The 18,415-nt window shown below is 43.1% G+C and overlaps 1 protein-coding gene across 1 annotated transcript in view; it reads left to right on the top strand.

Annotated features, from left to right (window-relative positions):
- The window catches only part of LOC132835983 (glutaryl-CoA dehydrogenase, mitochondrial-like), a 29,972-nt gene extending 13,027 nt beyond the window's left edge, over nt 1–16,945 (top strand). The window contains exons 4-11 of the mRNA XM_060855160.1: nt 744–806; nt 962–1,132; nt 1,236–1,365; nt 5,231–5,447; nt 8,139–8,242; nt 10,225–10,350; nt 10,476–10,636; nt 14,640–16,945. Coding sequence (XP_060711143.1) covers nt 744–806; nt 962–1,132; nt 1,236–1,365; nt 5,231–5,447; nt 8,139–8,242; nt 10,225–10,350; nt 10,476–10,636; nt 14,640–14,713 — 1,046 coding nt within the window. The 3' untranslated portion in view covers nt 14,714–16,945. The remainder of the gene's footprint in view (nt 1–743; nt 807–961; nt 1,133–1,235; nt 1,366–5,230; nt 5,448–8,138; nt 8,243–10,224; nt 10,351–10,475; nt 10,637–14,639) is intronic.
- Nucleotides 16,946–18,415: the final 1,470 nt, after the last annotated feature.

An 18,415-nucleotide genomic window follows, 5' to 3' on the forward strand; every position in this document is an offset into this window, starting at 1 on the left:
CCAACAAACACAAGAGGTGGTGGGTGTAGGGAATTTAACTGAAAGGGTGTTTTTAATATTCTCGCTGCCTGAAATTTCTGGGCTTGGAAGTTTGGAGGTGGGGGAGCAATTCTCCTTTCAATTCAAATCCATAAATAAGTTCTCATTGTGAGACGTATCGATTCAGAAAATTCTCCCGAACACATTCAGGAATTCATGACCCACTCTGCCCTTTATGTCGATTCTACCCATGCCTACGTTAGAATAATAAAGTTCTCCCACTATAATTATTCTGTAGCTCATGGTCCTCGGTAAATTCTCTGTGAACTTCCTCCCCTATTTCTTGGGTAGCCTATAGAATGAAGCCAGTTCTAAAATACTACAAACCGTTTACACTACAACTCCTTCCCATGTTGGCATTATTTTATTTACTCATGGGAAGTGGGCATTCCTGGCTGGCTAACATTTACCCGGCCATCCCTAGTTGCCCCTTAAGAAGGTGTCGGTGAGCTGCCTTCTTGAACTGCTGTTGTCCACCACCCTGTAGGAAAGCCCATGTTAGGGACGCTGGGGCTAATTTGTCAAACCCATTGAAATTAGCCAACTCAGCACAGACTGGGGTTCAGTCGGGTATTGTCCTTGTTTGTTTGGGTTGGCCTATTGGATGAAAGATACTTGTCGTTAGTCTTGTGTTCTGTTTTAGCCTATATCCAAATGAGATTGTCTTCTAATCTGTCTTCTGCACCATTCTTAATTCTATCTAGTGTTTCATCGTGAAATCCTATCGGAAATGGGAGAACTGGGCGTATTGGGCTCGACGATTAAAGGTAACGGACCCTTCGGTTAAACCCTGAACTGCAGTTTGAAAAGATTATATAGAGCTGTTTGTTTCTCTGTATTTATTTGAAAGCTGTTTGATGACTAGGATTAGATCCTCAGTAAAAGAATTCAAGTTTAATTATTAGAGATTCTCTGATTCCAGGCTATGGGTGTGCTGGCACCTCATACGTAGCCTACGGGTTGATTGCACGAGAAGTGGAGCGGGTGGACAGCAGTTATCGGTCAGTAATGAGTGTCCAGTCCTCACTGGTAATGCACCCAATCGCAGCCTACGGCACAGAAGCACAGAAGCTAAAATACCTCCCGAAACTAGGTGGGTGACCCAGTCTGCCGCCTCTGACCAGTAGCTTTGCTGTAAGTTGCTGCAAGATGATTGAATCACTGTCTTGTGTTTCCCCGCCCTCCTATTCTTGCAGCCAAAGGGGAGTTGTTGGGCTGCTTCGGTCTAACGGAGCCAAACCATGGAAGTGACCCTTCGAGCATGGAGACCAAGGCAAGGTACAACAAGAGCAGCAACACTTACACACTAAATGGATCAAAGACCTGGTACGTACACGGGGAAACCTTTAGGGAGAGTCACTATAGTCCCGGGGGCTGCTCTCTCCTTAGACAGAGAGAGCCACGACTAGTGGTGAGGTTGACCTGAGGGTCACTGTAGCTTGGGCAAGGCTGAAAAAGCAGGACTTTCATGGTAACCTGATCCCAGCAACTGTGCTAATCAATCCCCCAATCTTTCGGGGAACTATTCAGCCAGTATGTTATGGTAAACCTTTAAGACTGCGTTGGTCCCAAGTGCACCACTCTGTTCAGTTCAAAGTGCCACACTTTAGCAAGGCTGGACAGGCCTTGGAGAGGGAGCAGATGGGATTGACTGATTGACTAGAACAGGACCGGGGATTGAGGGACTGCAGGTCAACGGACACAATGGAGTGACTCTGTTTGCTCTGCTTGGAGCAGAGAAAGCTAAGATGAAATTTTGATATGCGTTCAAAAGGTGAAGATGGTCAACAGAGTAGATGGCAAGGCTGGTAACACAGACACAAACTGGCAAAAATGACAGAGATGGTGTTGAGTTGTGATGTGCCCAAGAGGGAGCTGGAAGCAAGTTCAGGAGTAACTTTCCAAAGGGATTGCACAAATATTTGCAATAGGAAAGGAGTATTGGGAAATGGAATTATTTGGAAAACTCTACCAAAGAGCTAACATGGGCACAGTGGAGCGAATGGCCTTTACCTGTGCTGCACAATTCTGTCATGCAATGGATTGGCTAAAACTGAAACTCCGATTGTATAATAGATCTTTATCCTACAGCCTAAACGGAACAATGGATGCTGAAACCAATTGGACCAAAGTTCATGCTTGTAATTTTGAAAGACAAAGCTAGTAGATACATTTCAATGTTATCTGCTCCTATAATGTGGAGTAAGGTGACCCAGTGGCCTCTTGTATATCAAATCCTTTCCCTTGATGTGATTGAAGCTTTCTCATATACTCTGGGTTACAGAAGCAATAGGCTTCATCCTGTGTCCTGACCATCCTTTGTTATCCATGAAGATCTGCTAAATTCCAGGCCACAAACACACAATAAACCCAGTGTTTATGTGACCTTAGATGTTGGCTTTATTAGGAAGTAGAACGTTAATTAAAATTCAGCAAACTCTGCTAGAAACTGTGTCTCTAAACGCTGTTTCATTTTCTTTATTTGTAGCTTCTCTCTCTCACACACACACACACACACACACACACACACACACACACACACACACACACACACTCACTCTCACTCTCTCACCCTCAATGCGGAGTAGTTGGGGCAGTGTTACATCGTGAATACCCCTTCCATGACCAACAATATGGACAGGATGGTGAACAAGGCATTTAGCCTTCATTACTCAATCCTTTGAGTATAGGAGTTGGGACATTATGTTAAGGTTGTACAGACATTGGTGAGGCCTGTTCTGGAGTACTGTGTCCAGTTCTGATCGCCCAGTTATAGGAAGGTCATTATTAAGCTCGAGAGGGTTCAGAAGAGATTTACCAGCATGTTGCCAGGTTTGAGTTATAAAGAAAGGCTGGGACTTTTTTCACAGGAGCATTGAAGATTGAGAGGTGACCTTATTAGAGGTTTATAAAATCATGAGGGGTACAGATAGGGTTAATGGTAGTTGTCTTTTCCCAACAATAGGGATTTCATGATCGGGGGCGGGGGGGGGCACATTTTTAAAGTGAGAAGAGAAGGATTTTTTAAAAAGACATGAGGGACACATTTCTTACACACAGGTTTGGTTTGTGTGTGGAATGAGGAAGTGGTGGTGGATGTGGGTACAGTTACAACATTTAAAAGACATTTGGATAAGCAAATAAATAAGGAAGACTTGGAGAGATATAGGCCAGCAGCAGGCAGGTGGGACTGGTTTAGTTTGGGATTATGTTTGACATGTTCTGGTTGAAGTGAAGGGTCTGTTTCTGTGCTGTATGGCTCTAAGTCCTGGAGAGATGAAGCTGGAGTTTCTGGCTCAGATTTAGGGGATACTATCTTCCTGAGCCACAAGGTGGCCTCGATGTTCGATGAGGACACAGTGATGTCTTTGCTCTCAGCCAGTGACGCAGTTAATCCACGGTCACTTGGAGTAGACACTGGACAGTAGCGCTTTTAAAACCGGTTAGGAAAGGGGGAAAAAAAACTATCTTTATGCATTGTTGTCCCACATTCCTGTCTCACCGTGTTAGCCTTGCACAATTCTGATTGTAACTTGGAAAGGTGTGTATAACTGATCTGGCAAACTATGGAATCCTCCTTTCATTTCAAGCCATTAAAAAAGTACTGGGAATTTTCTGGCAGCCTCTGTACAGAGAAGAACAGAGGTTGCATTTTCAGTGGAATATGACTTCTTATTTTACCCGAAAAGTTCTGTTCCACTCAAAAAGTTGAATCTGTTTCTCTCTCCACAGATCTGCCTTTCCCAGCAATTTTTTATATATAATTTCAGATTTCCAGTATTTGTGGTGTCTATTTTATGTCTTAACTTTTTTTCAATATTGCAAAGTTTACCAAATTGGAAGCTCCTGGGGGGGTGGGAGTGGGGTTGAGGGTGTGTGGTGAGTTCACTTGTAGTTTGGGGAGGGGTCTTGCTTTATTGGTCACTACCTCTGTCGATGACTCAGTTTGTTAGTGATCTCGATTGACACCTTCAGTACAGGACTGAGGGAGTGCAGTACTGTCAGAGATGCCACCTATCCAAATGAGACCTTAATTGACACATCCTATTTTTAAAAATTCATTCACATTCATGGGATGTGGGCAGCATTGGCCAGGCCAGCATTTATTATCCATCCCTAACTGCCCAGAGGGCAGCTATGAGTCAGCCATGTTGCTGTGGGTCTGGAGTCACATGTAGGCCAGACCAGGTAAGTTTCCTTCCCTAAATGACAATAGCGAACCACGTAGGGTTTTCCTGCCAGTCAACAATGGCTTCAAAGTCATCTTAATGCTCTATTCCAGATTTTTATTGAATTCAAGTTCCACCATCTGCCATGGTGGGATTTAAATCAGAGTCTGACGAAGAGTCGTTTAGACTCGGAACATTAGCTTGCGCGCTCTCCATGGATGCTGCCTGACCCGCTGTGATCCCCAGCATTTGTTAATTCCCTCACAGAACATGACCTTGGTCTCTGCATTAACATTCCAGCAATAAGAACACTAGGCCAACAACTCTCTCCAAGGCCACTAGCTGCTGCCTTGGCTCATCAATGAAGATTTCACTGCACTGTTTTGAAAACAGCAGGTGAATTCTTCTGGCCTGCGTTTGTCCTCCGCTGAAAATTTGTTGCTGGAAAAGCGCAGCAGGTCAGGCAGCATCCAAGGAGCAGGAGAGTCGATGTTTCGGGCATGAGCTCTTCTTTGTCCTCTACCAACATCGCTTAAAATACCAATGACCTGGTCATGTTATTACATTGTTGTTGATAATAGCTTGCTGCGTTCAAGTTGACCATAGCATTTCTGATGTCATAACTGTCCCTGCGCTTGACAAATCCTTAATTTAAAAAGAAGTGCTTTGGGATGTTCTGCGATGGTGACAAGACACTATATAAATGAGACTTCTCATCAAGTGTTGCTCACTGAGTCTAAGCCATTAAGACAAATGCGTACCCAGCAACAACAGTGATTAGGATCTGAAATGTAGACCTTTCCGATACTGTTGCTTGCTGTTGATCGCTGAAGCAAATTGTAGCTCCAAAGTCTGTCCCGGCTGAGATATAGTAATGTCATTGACTGGCAATTGAAGCCCCAGGATTGTGACATGTGACTAACTTGCCCTCTGAGGCGTCCGAAGCAGAGCGATCTCCCCTTGAAGTGTTGCTATATGAATTCTGTCTGATTTGAGTAACTTGAACCTGGTTTCCCGACTAGGATTACCAACTCACCGATGGCCGACATCTTTGTGGTCTGGGCTAAGTGCGACGATGGGAAGGTGCGGGGATTTATTCTTGAGAAGGGGATGAAGGGCTTGGCCACCCCAAAGATTGAAGGGAAGTTCTCTCTAAGAGCCTCTCTGACTGGGATGATTCTGATGGAGGATGTGGAGGTGCCAGTGGAAAATCTGCTGCCCGGTGCAGTGGGTCTCTCGGTAAGTTCGTACCATCAGCACAGCCACTTTAAAAAATCTGAATCCTGTACCTGCGTGAATTTCTAGTACACTTTACAGAAGATCACTGGACAGAGCGAGGAGTGAGGAGATGGGATGATCAACTGATAATAGTATATGTTGTTTTTCTGTTGTTTTCTCTTAAAACTGGGCGTATTTGCATTCTCGACATCCTGATTTGATTTGATTTATTGTCACTAAGTACAGTGAAAAGTTTTGTTTTGCGAGCAGTACAGGCAGATCATAGCAAACGAGGACATACAGATCATAGAGTGCTTAGGCAGAGTGAGGCATACAGGGTTATGGCTGCAAAGGAGGTGTACAAATCACGGTCAACATTAAGTTAAAAATCTCACAACACCAGGTTACAGGTTTATTTGGAATCACTAGTTTTCGAGGCGCTGCTTCTTCATCTTCATCACCTGATGATGGAGTGGTGCTCCGACAGCTAGTTCTTCCAAACAAACCTGTTGGACTATAACCTTGTGTTGAGTGATTTTTAACTTTGTCCACACCAGTCCAACACCGGCACCTCCCAAATCAAGGTCAACATTAGATTTGAAATTAGAGAAGTCCGTTCACCAGCCTGATAAGGACAGGGCAGGGAAGAAGCTGTTCTTGAAGTTGTTGGAGCGTGTGTTCAAGTTTCTGTATCTTCTGCCTAATGGAAGAGGTTGGAAGAGAGTATTACCTGGGTGGGAGGGGTCTTTGATGATGTTATGAGAAAGTAGACAGAGTCCATTGATGGGAGGATGGCTTGCGCAATGGTCTGGGCTGTCTCTTATGGTCCTGGGCAGAGCATGTTTTCTGCAGACTTTTCACAGTCTAAGGATGTGGGCTAGGCTGTTTAGGACAAAGATGAGGAGAAATGTCTTCACCCAAAGGTGAAGCCTGTGAAATTCTCTTCCACAGAAAGTGGCTGGACCCAAAACATTGAATATTTTCAGGAAGGAGTTAGATGTAGTTCTTTGAGTTAAAGAGATGAAAGGGTATGGGTGAGAAAGCAGCAACGGGATACTGAGGTGGCTGGTTGGCCATGATCGTACTGAATGATGCAGCAGGTCAGAAGGGCTGAATGGCCTACTTGTGCTCCTGATTTCTCTTTGTAAAAAAAACTAGCTTTATTTCTCTCAGAATTAACACAGCAGTAAGAGCTCATTAACAGTATATTGTGTTATAATCAGCCAGTATTGTAAAGTGCTTGAACTGCCTGAGACTTTCTTGAAAGCTGTCATTGTTGCATTCAGTGGCTTCATCTGAAGCAACTCAGGATTTATTTAAGAAGTTAAATTTTATTAGGAATTTTATTAAAAAGGCACTTTATCTACTGCCATATACATTGGACAGCATTTTATCTGCACAGAACAGAGATGGAGAGGTTGGGTATCCCCAAATTAGCGATCCAGATACCGATCACAATTATGAGGAGACATGAGATGCTTAAGCACTCATTGGATAACGTTGTTTTAATGATCAAGTTGCCCTAGATAAACTTGTTGAATTGGGTCGGTTAAATAATTTATGTGAGATCTGCAATTGGCAATAAGTGACGTTTCATTGAGTGACTAGATAGATAAAAAAGAAAGAGTGGAAATACTAAATAAAAGTTTTTTTTTGCTGAAAACAGACTCTATTCAAATGGGGAAGTCTCATGACCTCACGAGCCAAATCTCAAGTCTGGATGTTGGCATTAGTCAGTCAGGGAATGTCACTGTTGCTGAGATGATGGGTATGGTGCCAATATCCCAAAACCTAACAGTAAAGGTCCCTGTAGATTTGTAGGAAATTAAACAGGTGGGTTTTCACTTGTAACTACGGACTCTGCAATGGGAACACATTCAAGTCCAACATCAATAAACCTGTTGTGGTTCTGTTCGCCGAGCTGGAAGTTTTTGCTGCAAACGTTTCGTTCCCTGGCTAGGGAACATCATCAGTGCTATTGGAGCCTCCTGTGAAGTGCTGCTTTGATGTTTCTTCCGGTATTTATATATACACTATAAATACCGGAAGAAACATCAAAGCAGCGCTTCACAGGAGGCTCCAATAGCACTGATGATGTTCCCTAGCCAGGGAACGAAACGTCTGCAGCAAAAACTTCCAGCTCGGCGAACAGAACCACAACAACGGACACCCGAGCTACAAATCTTCAACCAGACTTTAATCAATAAACCTTCCAGGATCTCTGTGGTTGTGCATTCTGTTAAATAAGCCAAAGTCCCTGTCTGCTCCCTCCAAAAGGATGTTAGAAATAAATACATGGTGCAATTTTGAAGTAGTACTGGGAATTTCTTCCCACCCCCAGTGTTCTGACCAATCTTTACCCTTCACTTGTCGTCAAAATAAAGTAGTCAGTGATCAAAAAGCTGTGATTGTAAATTGCCCATGCATATCCTAGCTTATCGTGTTTCAGAAGGTCCTTGGCTTTGAATGATCCTGAGATCATTCCTCTCTAGGAATGCACGTTCTGTTGTACCTTATCTTTTCAAGTGGAAGTAACCATCTAGAATGTGGTTTGAGGATGGGGAAGCGAGTTATGGGTCATATCATTTCTCCCTGTATTAAATGACTATAAACTCCAAATGCTGCACGCTCTACTTTTGTTGGGTATCCCGAGAGTGACTTTCGAATGTGGTTTGAAAGTGTTTTAATCGTTTGCTCTTTCTGCTGACCTAGGGTCCTTTCGGGTGTCTGAACAATGCTCGGTATGGAATCGCATGGGGAGCCCTGGGCGCTGCGGAGTTCTGTTTGGAAACAGCCAGGCAGTACGCGTTGGACAGGTAACAGCAGGAACGTGGTGACTGCAAAAGGTTGCAGTAGCTTGGGTTTCTGTTAAATTCCATCGCCCCACTTGATGCAGGTGCTCAAGGAGAAGTCACTGGGGGTAGCTCCCAGATGTTTGTTCAGGGTTGGCTATGCCTAGAGTCTGTTAGTCACACAGCATGGAAACAGATCCTTCCATCCAACCAGTCCGTACTGACCATTATCCCAAACTAAACTACTCCCATCTGCCTGCACTTGGCCCATATCCCTCCAAACATTTCTTATTCATGTGCTGAGCTAAATGTCTTTTCAACATTGTGACTGTATCCACATGCACCACATCCTGTGGAGGTTCATTGCACACACGAACCACTCTCTGTTTAAAAAAAACTCTCATGTCTTTTTTAAATCTTTCTCCTCTCACCTTAAAAATGTGCCCCCCTCTAATCTTGAAATCCCCCACCCTAGGGAAAAGACACCTGCCATTCACCTTATCGAGACTCCTCATGATTTTATAAACCTCTAAGATCTCCTATGCTCCAGGTAAAAAGGTGCCAGCCTCTCCTTATAAATCAAACCATCCATTAATATCCATTGATAGCAGGACAAACCTTTTGGTTTGGCTTTTTCCCAGATGCACTAGTTTCCATCGGCATTGGTAACCAAATGGCTATTACATGTGAACCATGATAAGATGGTCCGGCCCAGTGGTCATCAGCTTATTCCAGTCCTGTCCTAAACCAGTATCTCTAGCACAGTAGTGACTGGGAATGCCAATCCACTTATAAATAGACAGGCAGGGGGCTGGGAGAACATAGCAAGCCAGGCAGCATCAGGAGGTGGAGATGTTGACATTTGGGGTGTAACCCTTCTTCAGGACATCAGAAACATCGGCTTCTCCACCCCCGATTCCGCCTGGCTTGCTGAGTTCTTCCAGCCTCCTGCTTTGGATTCCAGCATTTGCGGGTTTTTTTTGTCTCGAATCATCTCATAAAGGTATTCTGGAGCCTCTGTACCTCCTGACCTCTACTACTAAGAAGGACAAAGACAGCAGAAACATGGGATCACCACCGCCTGCAAGTTCCCCTCCAAACCACACTCCACCCTGACGTGGAATTATATCGGTCATTTCTTCACTGTCCTTGGATCAAATTTCTGGGAACTCCCTAACAGCACTGTGGGTGTCCCTATACCCAAAGAACTTGCAGCTATTGGAAGAGGCAGCTCATCCACCACCACCTCCTGGAAAATAACACTCACGTCCTGTGAATGAATAACATGTTTTTTTTGAAAAGTGACCTGGGCTAGGATTGGCGAACTGTGCATCTGAACGAACATGGACCTTTCCCAGTCTAAATGCCTCACCTATTTGCCTTTTCTGTAACAAAACCAAAGGCAGGGACCTATCAGTGTGGTGTCTGCTTCCATGGCCATGCCAAGGTTACTAAGTGTAATGAGTCACTGGTTGAGCCTGGAATATTTAACTAACCACTGAATGTTCCAGTCATTCCGCTCTACTTTGAGCTCTCCACCTGTTCTTGCAGACATCTAATTCGACACGTTGTAGAGTCCATCTTGCTGGAGAACATGCCATCTCCCTATCTCCTTATCTGGGTGTGTGCTTTCTCTTGGTGAGGTCTGACAGCCTCTAAATCAGAGAAGGCTTCCGCTTACTTAATAAAGAGTGATTCACTCGTCCTGTTTGGGAACTTTCACATTTACCTAGGTCCAGAGAAAGTGGATGCCAGAGAAAGTGTTTGAACAATCCTGTAGAATACATATCTAAATCTCCATTGATGCAAGAATTCCAGAGATTAACAGGAGAGTAGAAATGTTTTGAGGCTGGAAGTAATTGGGGAAATAAATGTTTTAAGTTAGTGAAGGAATGATTAAGAGCGGATTATTCCCACTTGCATCCTCCGGTCAGGAGGCTGTGGGGGATTTCCCTCTTCTGTTATTCTCTATCTTCACCAAACGCTGACCTCCAGTCTCATTGCAGGATTCAGTTTGGGGCTCCCATCGCGAGAAACCAACTCATCCAGAAGAAGATGGCAGACATGTTGACGGAGATCACACTGGGTCTTCATGCCTGCATCCAACTGGGTCGATTGAAGGAGGAAGACAAGTGGGTATTAATTACAACCCCCGACTCTCTAATTCTGAGTTAACCAAGAGCAGAATCCACTCCACCGAGGAGTTGGAGGTCATGTTTATTCGCTCCTTTATTTTAAACGTGTATTTGTACCGTAGGGCTGCTCCTGAAATGATCTCCATGCTGAAGCGAAATTCCTGCGGGAAGGCTCTGGATATTGCAAGGCAAGCACGTGACATACTGGGCGGAAATGGAATTTGTGATGAATATCACGTAATTCGCCATGTCATGAATCTGGAATCTGTAAACACATACGAAGGTAAGGAATTCTTTTCATGATCCAGACAAATTCCCTTCCGGAACTTCCCAAGATTTCTGCCCCTGCCACCCTTTGGTGAAAGGATTTGTTGAGTTTGGACCAATAGAAACTGATTCCTTTGGCGGGAGACGAATATTAATTTGGTAAATACCTGGCAAAGAGAAATAGGACACGCCTTCTATCTTTAACATTGGATGATTCACAATATACTATGCAGCTTAAGTGCAGACCATTTTTCCTTATTCATTCTCCCAGGGAGAAGGTCAATCTTTTTAATCGCACCTTTGGGCCATATGGGACTTGAACTCAACCTTCTGGCCCAGAGTAAAGACAGTACCATGATATGCCACAAGAACCTTTTTAATCTTTTTAATCTATGCTTCCTAGTCTTTCTCCACTGAGTGTCAGCTCCTGTCAATCAAAATTCGGGCCTGCTTTATATACACACTCAACTGACACAGCATTTGCAACATTGGCAAACGAGGGGGCTAGCTTTTTTTTAAAAAAAACTTAGACCGAGACCATTCGGGGGAAATGTCAGGAAGTACTTTCTCAGATGAAGGGTGGTGACAAGCTCTGCACAAAATGCTTGGAGTCAGAAAATGAGTCGAAAGGAGTGTCCTGATGAAGGGCTAATGCCCGAAACACCGACTCTCCAGCATCCTTGGATGCTGTGCTTTTCCAGCACCACATTTTTCGACTCTGACTCTCCAACATCTGCAATCCTCACTTTCTCCTAGTCAACAGACAATGTCAAAACCGCAGTCATAAATGTTTGAGTTAATTAGGGGTTACAGGACCAATGTAGGGTAGATGGAGTGGGGAGCTGAAAATGTGTTGCTGGAAAAGCACAGCAGGTCAGGCAGCATCCAAGGAACAGGAAATTCGACGTTTCGGGCATAAGCCCTTCATCAGGAAACGTTGAATTTCCTGTTCCTTGGATGCTGCCTGACCTGCTGCGCATTTTCAGCTCTGATCTCCAGCATCTGCAGAACTCACTTTCTCCTCGAAGATGGAGTGGGGATACTAGGCAAGATCTGAGTGAATAGTGGAGAGGCTCGAGAGGCTGAAAAGTTGAAAAGCCTTCTCCTTTTATCTCCTCTCTCTACACTGTCCCCAACCAGTTTGTTGGGCACAGTGTTGCTCTCCTCCTGAAAGATTTAGCTTGGCAAGCTGTGACATCTTGAGGAATTGGAGAAATTTGTGCACTTGCTAACACTTGTCAGTAGAAAGTCACCGAGGGCAGTGAAAATTTAAGACCCCTGGGAGAGGCAAAAAAAGAAGCTCTCGATCTATTCACCACTAAATGGGAGCATGCCGTGTGAGGTTGAGCTGGAGTTGAATTATTCTGTTTGTCCTTACTCAGTCAGCTTGGCTTTTCTTTGAAGTCCCAAGAAAGAAGAAAACACAGCTAGACCTCTGCAGCACATGAGTTTTTAATTCTGCACCTACCTCATTGCAGTATATGGGCCTGAGCAATTTTGAGACAGATTTAGCCTTGCAGAGCAGGTGGATTTTGTAGCACAATAAACTCCATTTAGTATATGATCCAATGTACAGTTGTATACAGGCTCACAGAAATGATGGACCACAATATCAAGAGAACTTACAGTAGCTGGCTCAGACACCAAAACTTGCCAATTCCTTTTTTCTGCTTATGATGGATATCTTGTGGTGTTGTCTGGACCCAGGGTGAATTTGCGTGGGTGACTTCGGTCATGTTGTCCATATGGAATTCTTTTCATGTATCTGATGCTGTAGGTCGATAAGATGCAGGTGTGACTGCATGTCATGTGTGGTGTGACAGATACTTGTCATGTTTTTATCCCCAATAGCCAATTGCTGTGCAGCTCCCCAGTTTCACTCGGCTCTTGTATTCACCATAGTGGGTTAGGACTTCCTGATGTCATATGAGCATTACAAAGCAGGAAGGTCATTCAGCCACTCAATCCACTCAGAAATGCTTCTGCACACAGCAAGTCTTTTTTTTAATCACTTCCAAATTTAAGCTTGAACCCGCACCCTTCCTCTCACCATTGAAGTTAATAGTTCGAGATTCACCAATTCCCATTCCTGGTCTGTCTGATTCATGGGCCTTTCTACCAGAACTGAAGCTCCTAAAAGTGAAAAAGAAGCCTTTTAGGATAACGAGAAATCCCTGAGTGTTTGACAGTGAGTGAGGTAGACCAAAAAATGGTGAATTATAGAGGGGTTGGCTTTACTTCTGTAGTAGGGAAAATGCTTGAATCTAGGAAGAAATCAGGGAAGAAATAGCAAGGCATATAGATAGAAATAGTCCCACTAGGCAGAGACAGCATGTGTTCACGAAGGGCAGGTCATGCTTAACTCATCTACTGGAATTCTGTGAAGATATTATGAGCGTGGTGGATAGCGGGGACCCAGTAGATGTGGTGCATTGAGATTTCCAAAAGGCATTCAACAAGGTGCAGCACAAAAGGCTGCCTCATAAGGTGAAGATGCACCGCGAACGTATTAGCATGGATGGATGATTGGTTAACTAACAGGAAGCAAAGAGTGGGGATAAATGAGTGCTTTTCTGATTGGTGATCAGCGACTTGTGGTGTGCCTCAGGGTTCAGTGTTGGGACTGCAATTATTCACAATTTACATACATAATTTGGAGCTGGTGTAGTGTGTCAAAGCTTGCAGATGACACAGAGATGAGTGGTAGAGCAAAGTATGCAGAGTACTGTGAGACTTTGCAAAGCGACATTTAAGTCAGTGGGAAAAGGTCTGGCAGATGGAGTACAATGTTAATAAATGTGAAGCCATCCATTTTGGTAGGAATAACAGTAAAAAGGACTATTACTTGAATGGTAAAAAATTGCAACATGCTGCTTGTGCAGAGGGACCTGGGTGTCCTTGTGCACGAGGCACAGAAGGTTGGTCTGCAGGTACAACAGGTAATTAAGAAGGCAAATGGAATTTTGTCGTTCATTGCTAAAGGAATTGAGTTTAAAAGCAGGGAGGTTATTCTGCAGCCGTATAGGGTACTGGTGAGGCCAAACCTTGAGTACAGTGTGCAATTGAGAAAGGACGTACTGGCACTGGAGGAGGTTTACTCGGTTGATTCTGGAGTTCAGGAGGTTGTTTTATGTGGAGAGACTGAGTAGACTGGAATTAAAGTCATTAAAATTTAGAAGAATTGGTGGGGGAGGGCCTTATGAGGGTCACGTTTAGAGGATGGGCAAGTGGAAGTGAGACCACAAAAAAGATCAACCATGATCTTATTGAATGGCTGAGTGAGATCAAAGGGCCAAATGGCCTACTTCTGCTCCTAGTTCTTATGTTTTGTCTGCAATATAGGCCATTTCGGTAATGTTAGGAAGACAACACTCTTGTCATTACTTTGGATCAGTGTGCAGGTTAGGTGAATTGGCCATGGGAAATTGCCCCATAGCGTTCAGAGATGTGAAGGTTAGGTGCATTAGTCATGGGTAAATGTAGGGGAATGGCTCTGGTGGGTTACTTTTCGGAGGGTCAGTGTGGACTTGTTGGGCCAAATGGAGTGGAGTTGAAATGCCCATCAGCCATGATTGAATAGCGGAGTGGACTCGATGGGCTGAATGGCCTTACTTCCCTCCTATGTCTTATGGTCTCCGCACTGTAGGCATTCTATGGTCAGGATTAATTTTGTGGCTTTGTTCTATCTCTGACATTACCAAGTCTCCATTAATGGCCACAATGACCATGAATGGTGAATGGAGAAATTGAATAATGATCAGTGAAGTTTGTGTGGGAGTGATGCCACAGGCTAACGTGATACATATTGCTGGCCACAAATGTCACACATCCACTTACCTCTGAACTGTCTAGCACTGCTCCCTCCAGCAGACTCTGATTTAATGTGCCCGCTGATGGTAAGTTCAATCATCATTGAGGACGATATCTTTTTAATAAAGGCTAGGAGGGACTGTTGATTATTTCTGAGACATCTCCATTCTAATTAAACCTAATATTTTCTTTATTAATTTGTTCCTCAGGTACTCACGATATCCATGCCCTAATCCTTGGCAAAGCCATCACAGGTCTGCAATCTTTCACCGGACAGAAATAGTCCCAGCTCTTTGGCTGTATGACTTCTGAAAATCAGCACTTTGTCGATTTTGGTTAGTTTGTTTTCAACCAAATTCTGTGTCAGCCCATGATACGTCTGCTGTTTTGAACAACGTGGCCTCTTCAGGTACAGAAGTAGCTCAGCTTTCACAACTCCTTGTTATTCTAATTGTATAATCCGAGCACAGAGGGCAGACATTTGCCTGCCTGATTTTCAATAGAGCTATTTGATTAATACTGCACTGTGCTCTTTTCTCAAGACTCTCCCTTTTGAATATTGTCCAAGTACGTTTTGGAAGGTATTACGGATTCTGTTTTCAGTATCATTGACTGCATTCCAGATTATATTTCATTGTGTTTAAGAAGAACAATAATCCTATTTCCCCAGTTCTTTTCCAATTAGTTTCCCAAAACTGCTTAATTTGAAACATGATTTGGAGATGCCAGTATTGGACTGGGGTGTACAAAGTTAAAAATCTCACAACACCAGGTTATAGTCCAACAGGTTTAATTGGAAGCACACTAGCTTTCAGAGCGACAATCACCTGATGAAGGAGCGTTGCTCCGAAAGCTAGTGTGCTTCCAATTAAACCTGTTGGACTATAACCTGGTGTTGTGTGATTTTTTTAATTTGAAACAATTGTTCTTTTTATTTTATTGGAGCACTTCTTCCAATAAAAGACCTAATCTGGTCTTCAGGGCTCAAGGACAGTATTTTGAACCAGACTGGTTCAGAGTACACATGTGTAGGTATGTGACTAGAAGTTCATTGACACTGGATTGGATTGTTTAAATTCGACGGAGTCTCTTGAGAGTTCATTGAACCTTAACTGTGTGGACTATAAGTTGGGTGTGTCTCGATGGCAAGAGTGAGAGGGACATTACACATTCCAAGCAGGAACTGCCTGTGAGGACTTCAGTGGCTTCCCTTGGAGACTCTTAAACATGACAATGTGTTTCGGTTGTGTTGGTCTCCTGGTTGATGAAAAGGAAAGAAAGCATTTTTCCGACCCGTCTCTTCATAAAAGACTGCGTGATTTATTGCTGAGCTGACAAGATCTGTATCTTTTGAGGCTTGACACTTTGGTGAGATCAGTCTTTGAATTTTACTTTCTAAAACCAAATAAGCCCTTCCCATTGTGCCTCTCTGACCACCTTGTGCTAAGTCTCCTCTGCATTCAACTGCCAGACACAGTGGAAATCTGAAATTGTCAGGTGTATCAATGGAGTTTCTTTTGTCCTTCTGGAATTGAGATGCTTCCCCTATTTTATACTTTTTCTTTGCCATCTCCCACTAAGAATGAAAGCTGACTGTATTGTTGTACATGTGGGGTGGGGCTGAACAACATGTGATGATAAATGGTGCTGTGTCACCATGTCCTTTGCCAACACTGACATTTCAAAAAATAATTGCTTGTGAAGTTTGTGTTATGTTTATAAGCAATAAGATAAGAACTTAATAAATAATTTGCAGTTTGTAGGTGTTTCTAAAGCAAATGTCTCTTCTGTAAACATCAGAATGCATGGACACTTTAGAATGTATTCCATAAGCCATCTTCTATTGCTGAGACCTAGATATTAATATGGATTTGGTTATCTCAATTTGATTTCAGTTTTCTTTTGTTTCTCCCCATACCAATAAAAGGAAGCTGCAAATCTTGACAATTTGCAAGTTCTTCAGAAATGAATAATAATGATTCTCTTTGTAGACATGTGCTCATTTTGTTGTTAGAATTATGCTTGAGTTCTTTCTTCCCCAATGCCCAGTCAATTCTGCTCCAACAATAACCTCCCGACAGTACTTTTTCTTGAGTTCACAAGCAATGGGTGTAATTTGAAATTGGGTATCTTGCCCTCTAAAACGCAGCAGAGATTGGACACTCATGGGGACATTTGAACTGTGTGGCTAGGGACGGTGCTGCTAGGGGAATGGGAGGAAAACAAACAAATGGATGAACATTGACGTGAAAGGTCCCTGAAGTACAAACCTGGAGATTCCTGATCTAATTCTGACTGGTGATATGTGAACTCTGTGAAGATCGGCCTCCCATTTACGACATCATGGACACTGTGCAGATACACAAAAGTCTACTACTCAAACGTCTTGCTGGATATTAAGCAGTGTGTGCAAGAGGATATTCTAACTCACTGCAGGTTAATTTTCTAAATTTATTACACACTAAGCCTTGTATCTCATTGCTGTCGCAAATAAATGGATTTGTTTTAACCTGTACATCTGAGTTTGTGGTATTTTCCCTTTAGGGGAGAAAAGGTAGGTTCTCCACAAGTCACAGGCACCACTTTAGTGTGACGGCACAGTTTTCACTCTGAGTCTGTCTGAAGTGAGAGAAACTAAACTGCAACAGCCTGTTCTGTTTTGTAAAACCAATAGAAAACACTGATTACTTTGTTAACTGAAGGACCCACTCTGATGAAGTTTCTGATTTAAATAATGATTCTGATTTATTTTGGGGGGAGGGGGGGAAAGGGAAAATATTTACCAGCAACATAAGCATGCATCTGTATAAAGAGGATGGTTATCCATCTGGTAAGTTTATTTGAAAGCCTTGTTTTTTTTTTCAGTGAAATATTTTGTATAATTTCAGTAACCCATGAAGTAACATAGAAAATAGGAACAGGAGTAGCCATTCAGCCCTTCAGGCCTGCTCCACCATTCAATATGATTGCAGCTGATCATCCTACTCAATATTTTGTTCTGGCTTTCACTCCCTACCCCTTGATGTCTTTAGCGTAAAAATATATCTAACGCCTTGAAAACATCCAATGTTTTGGCTTCCTGAGACAGAGAATTACACTCTTGAGTGCAAACAATTTCCCCTCATCTCTGTTCTAAATGACCAACCCCATATCTTTACACTAAGACCCCTGGTTTAGGACTCTCCAGTCAATGGTAATATCCCATGTCTATCCTCTTTAGTCCGGTCAGAGTTTTATAGATTTCTGAGATATCCCTCTTTCTTAAAAACTCCAGTGACCTGATCTAGTCTTCTCTTTCTATTGAAACAGTGCCTGAGTGCTGTGGCTAATGAGGAAATTTTGACTTGACATAGGTACTGCTCTTAATAATCTCTTCTGTTTAACTGAATGTAGTTTAATAAAAGGTGAGGTGAAATAGGCTGGGGGGGGGGGGGGGGGAGATTGCACAGAGAATAAATACTGACAAAGACTATCTGGGTTGAAGCAAGCAAGTTCTGTGTAACATTCTGTCCAATATCAGTTTGCTTCTGTTATACCGAAACATGCCACAGGATGACATTAGCAGATTCATCAACTGCACAATTAATGCAGACTCACCATGACACTGCCTCAGCAAATCTGTTACCCAGTCAGAAACTGTTTTCTTGTGAGCGAACATAACAATACTAAATGGCAATGAGAGGAAAGGCCAATGGAAAGAAAAGTCTTCCGGGATTATGGTTTGTTCATGCTTTCCTATTTTAGACATCCCCAAGATGTCTTACATGATTTGATTTGTATCAAATATCTCAGTTACAATGAGATCCACTCATCATTATAATAAAACAAAGAGCTGTGGATGCCAAAAATCTGAAACAAAAACTGCTGGAGAAACTCTGCAAATCCAGCAGTATCTATGGAGAGAAAGCAGAGTTAATGTTCTGAACCCAGTGACCTTCCTTGACAACAGTTATGAAGATGGATAGCTTGACTCAAAACGTTAACT

This window comes from Hemiscyllium ocellatum, chromosome 45 (assembly GCF_020745735.1).
Source record: "Hemiscyllium ocellatum isolate sHemOce1 chromosome 45, sHemOce1.pat.X.cur, whole genome shotgun sequence".
Taxonomy (NCBI): Eukaryota; Metazoa; Chordata; class Chondrichthyes; order Orectolobiformes; family Hemiscylliidae; genus Hemiscyllium; species Hemiscyllium ocellatum.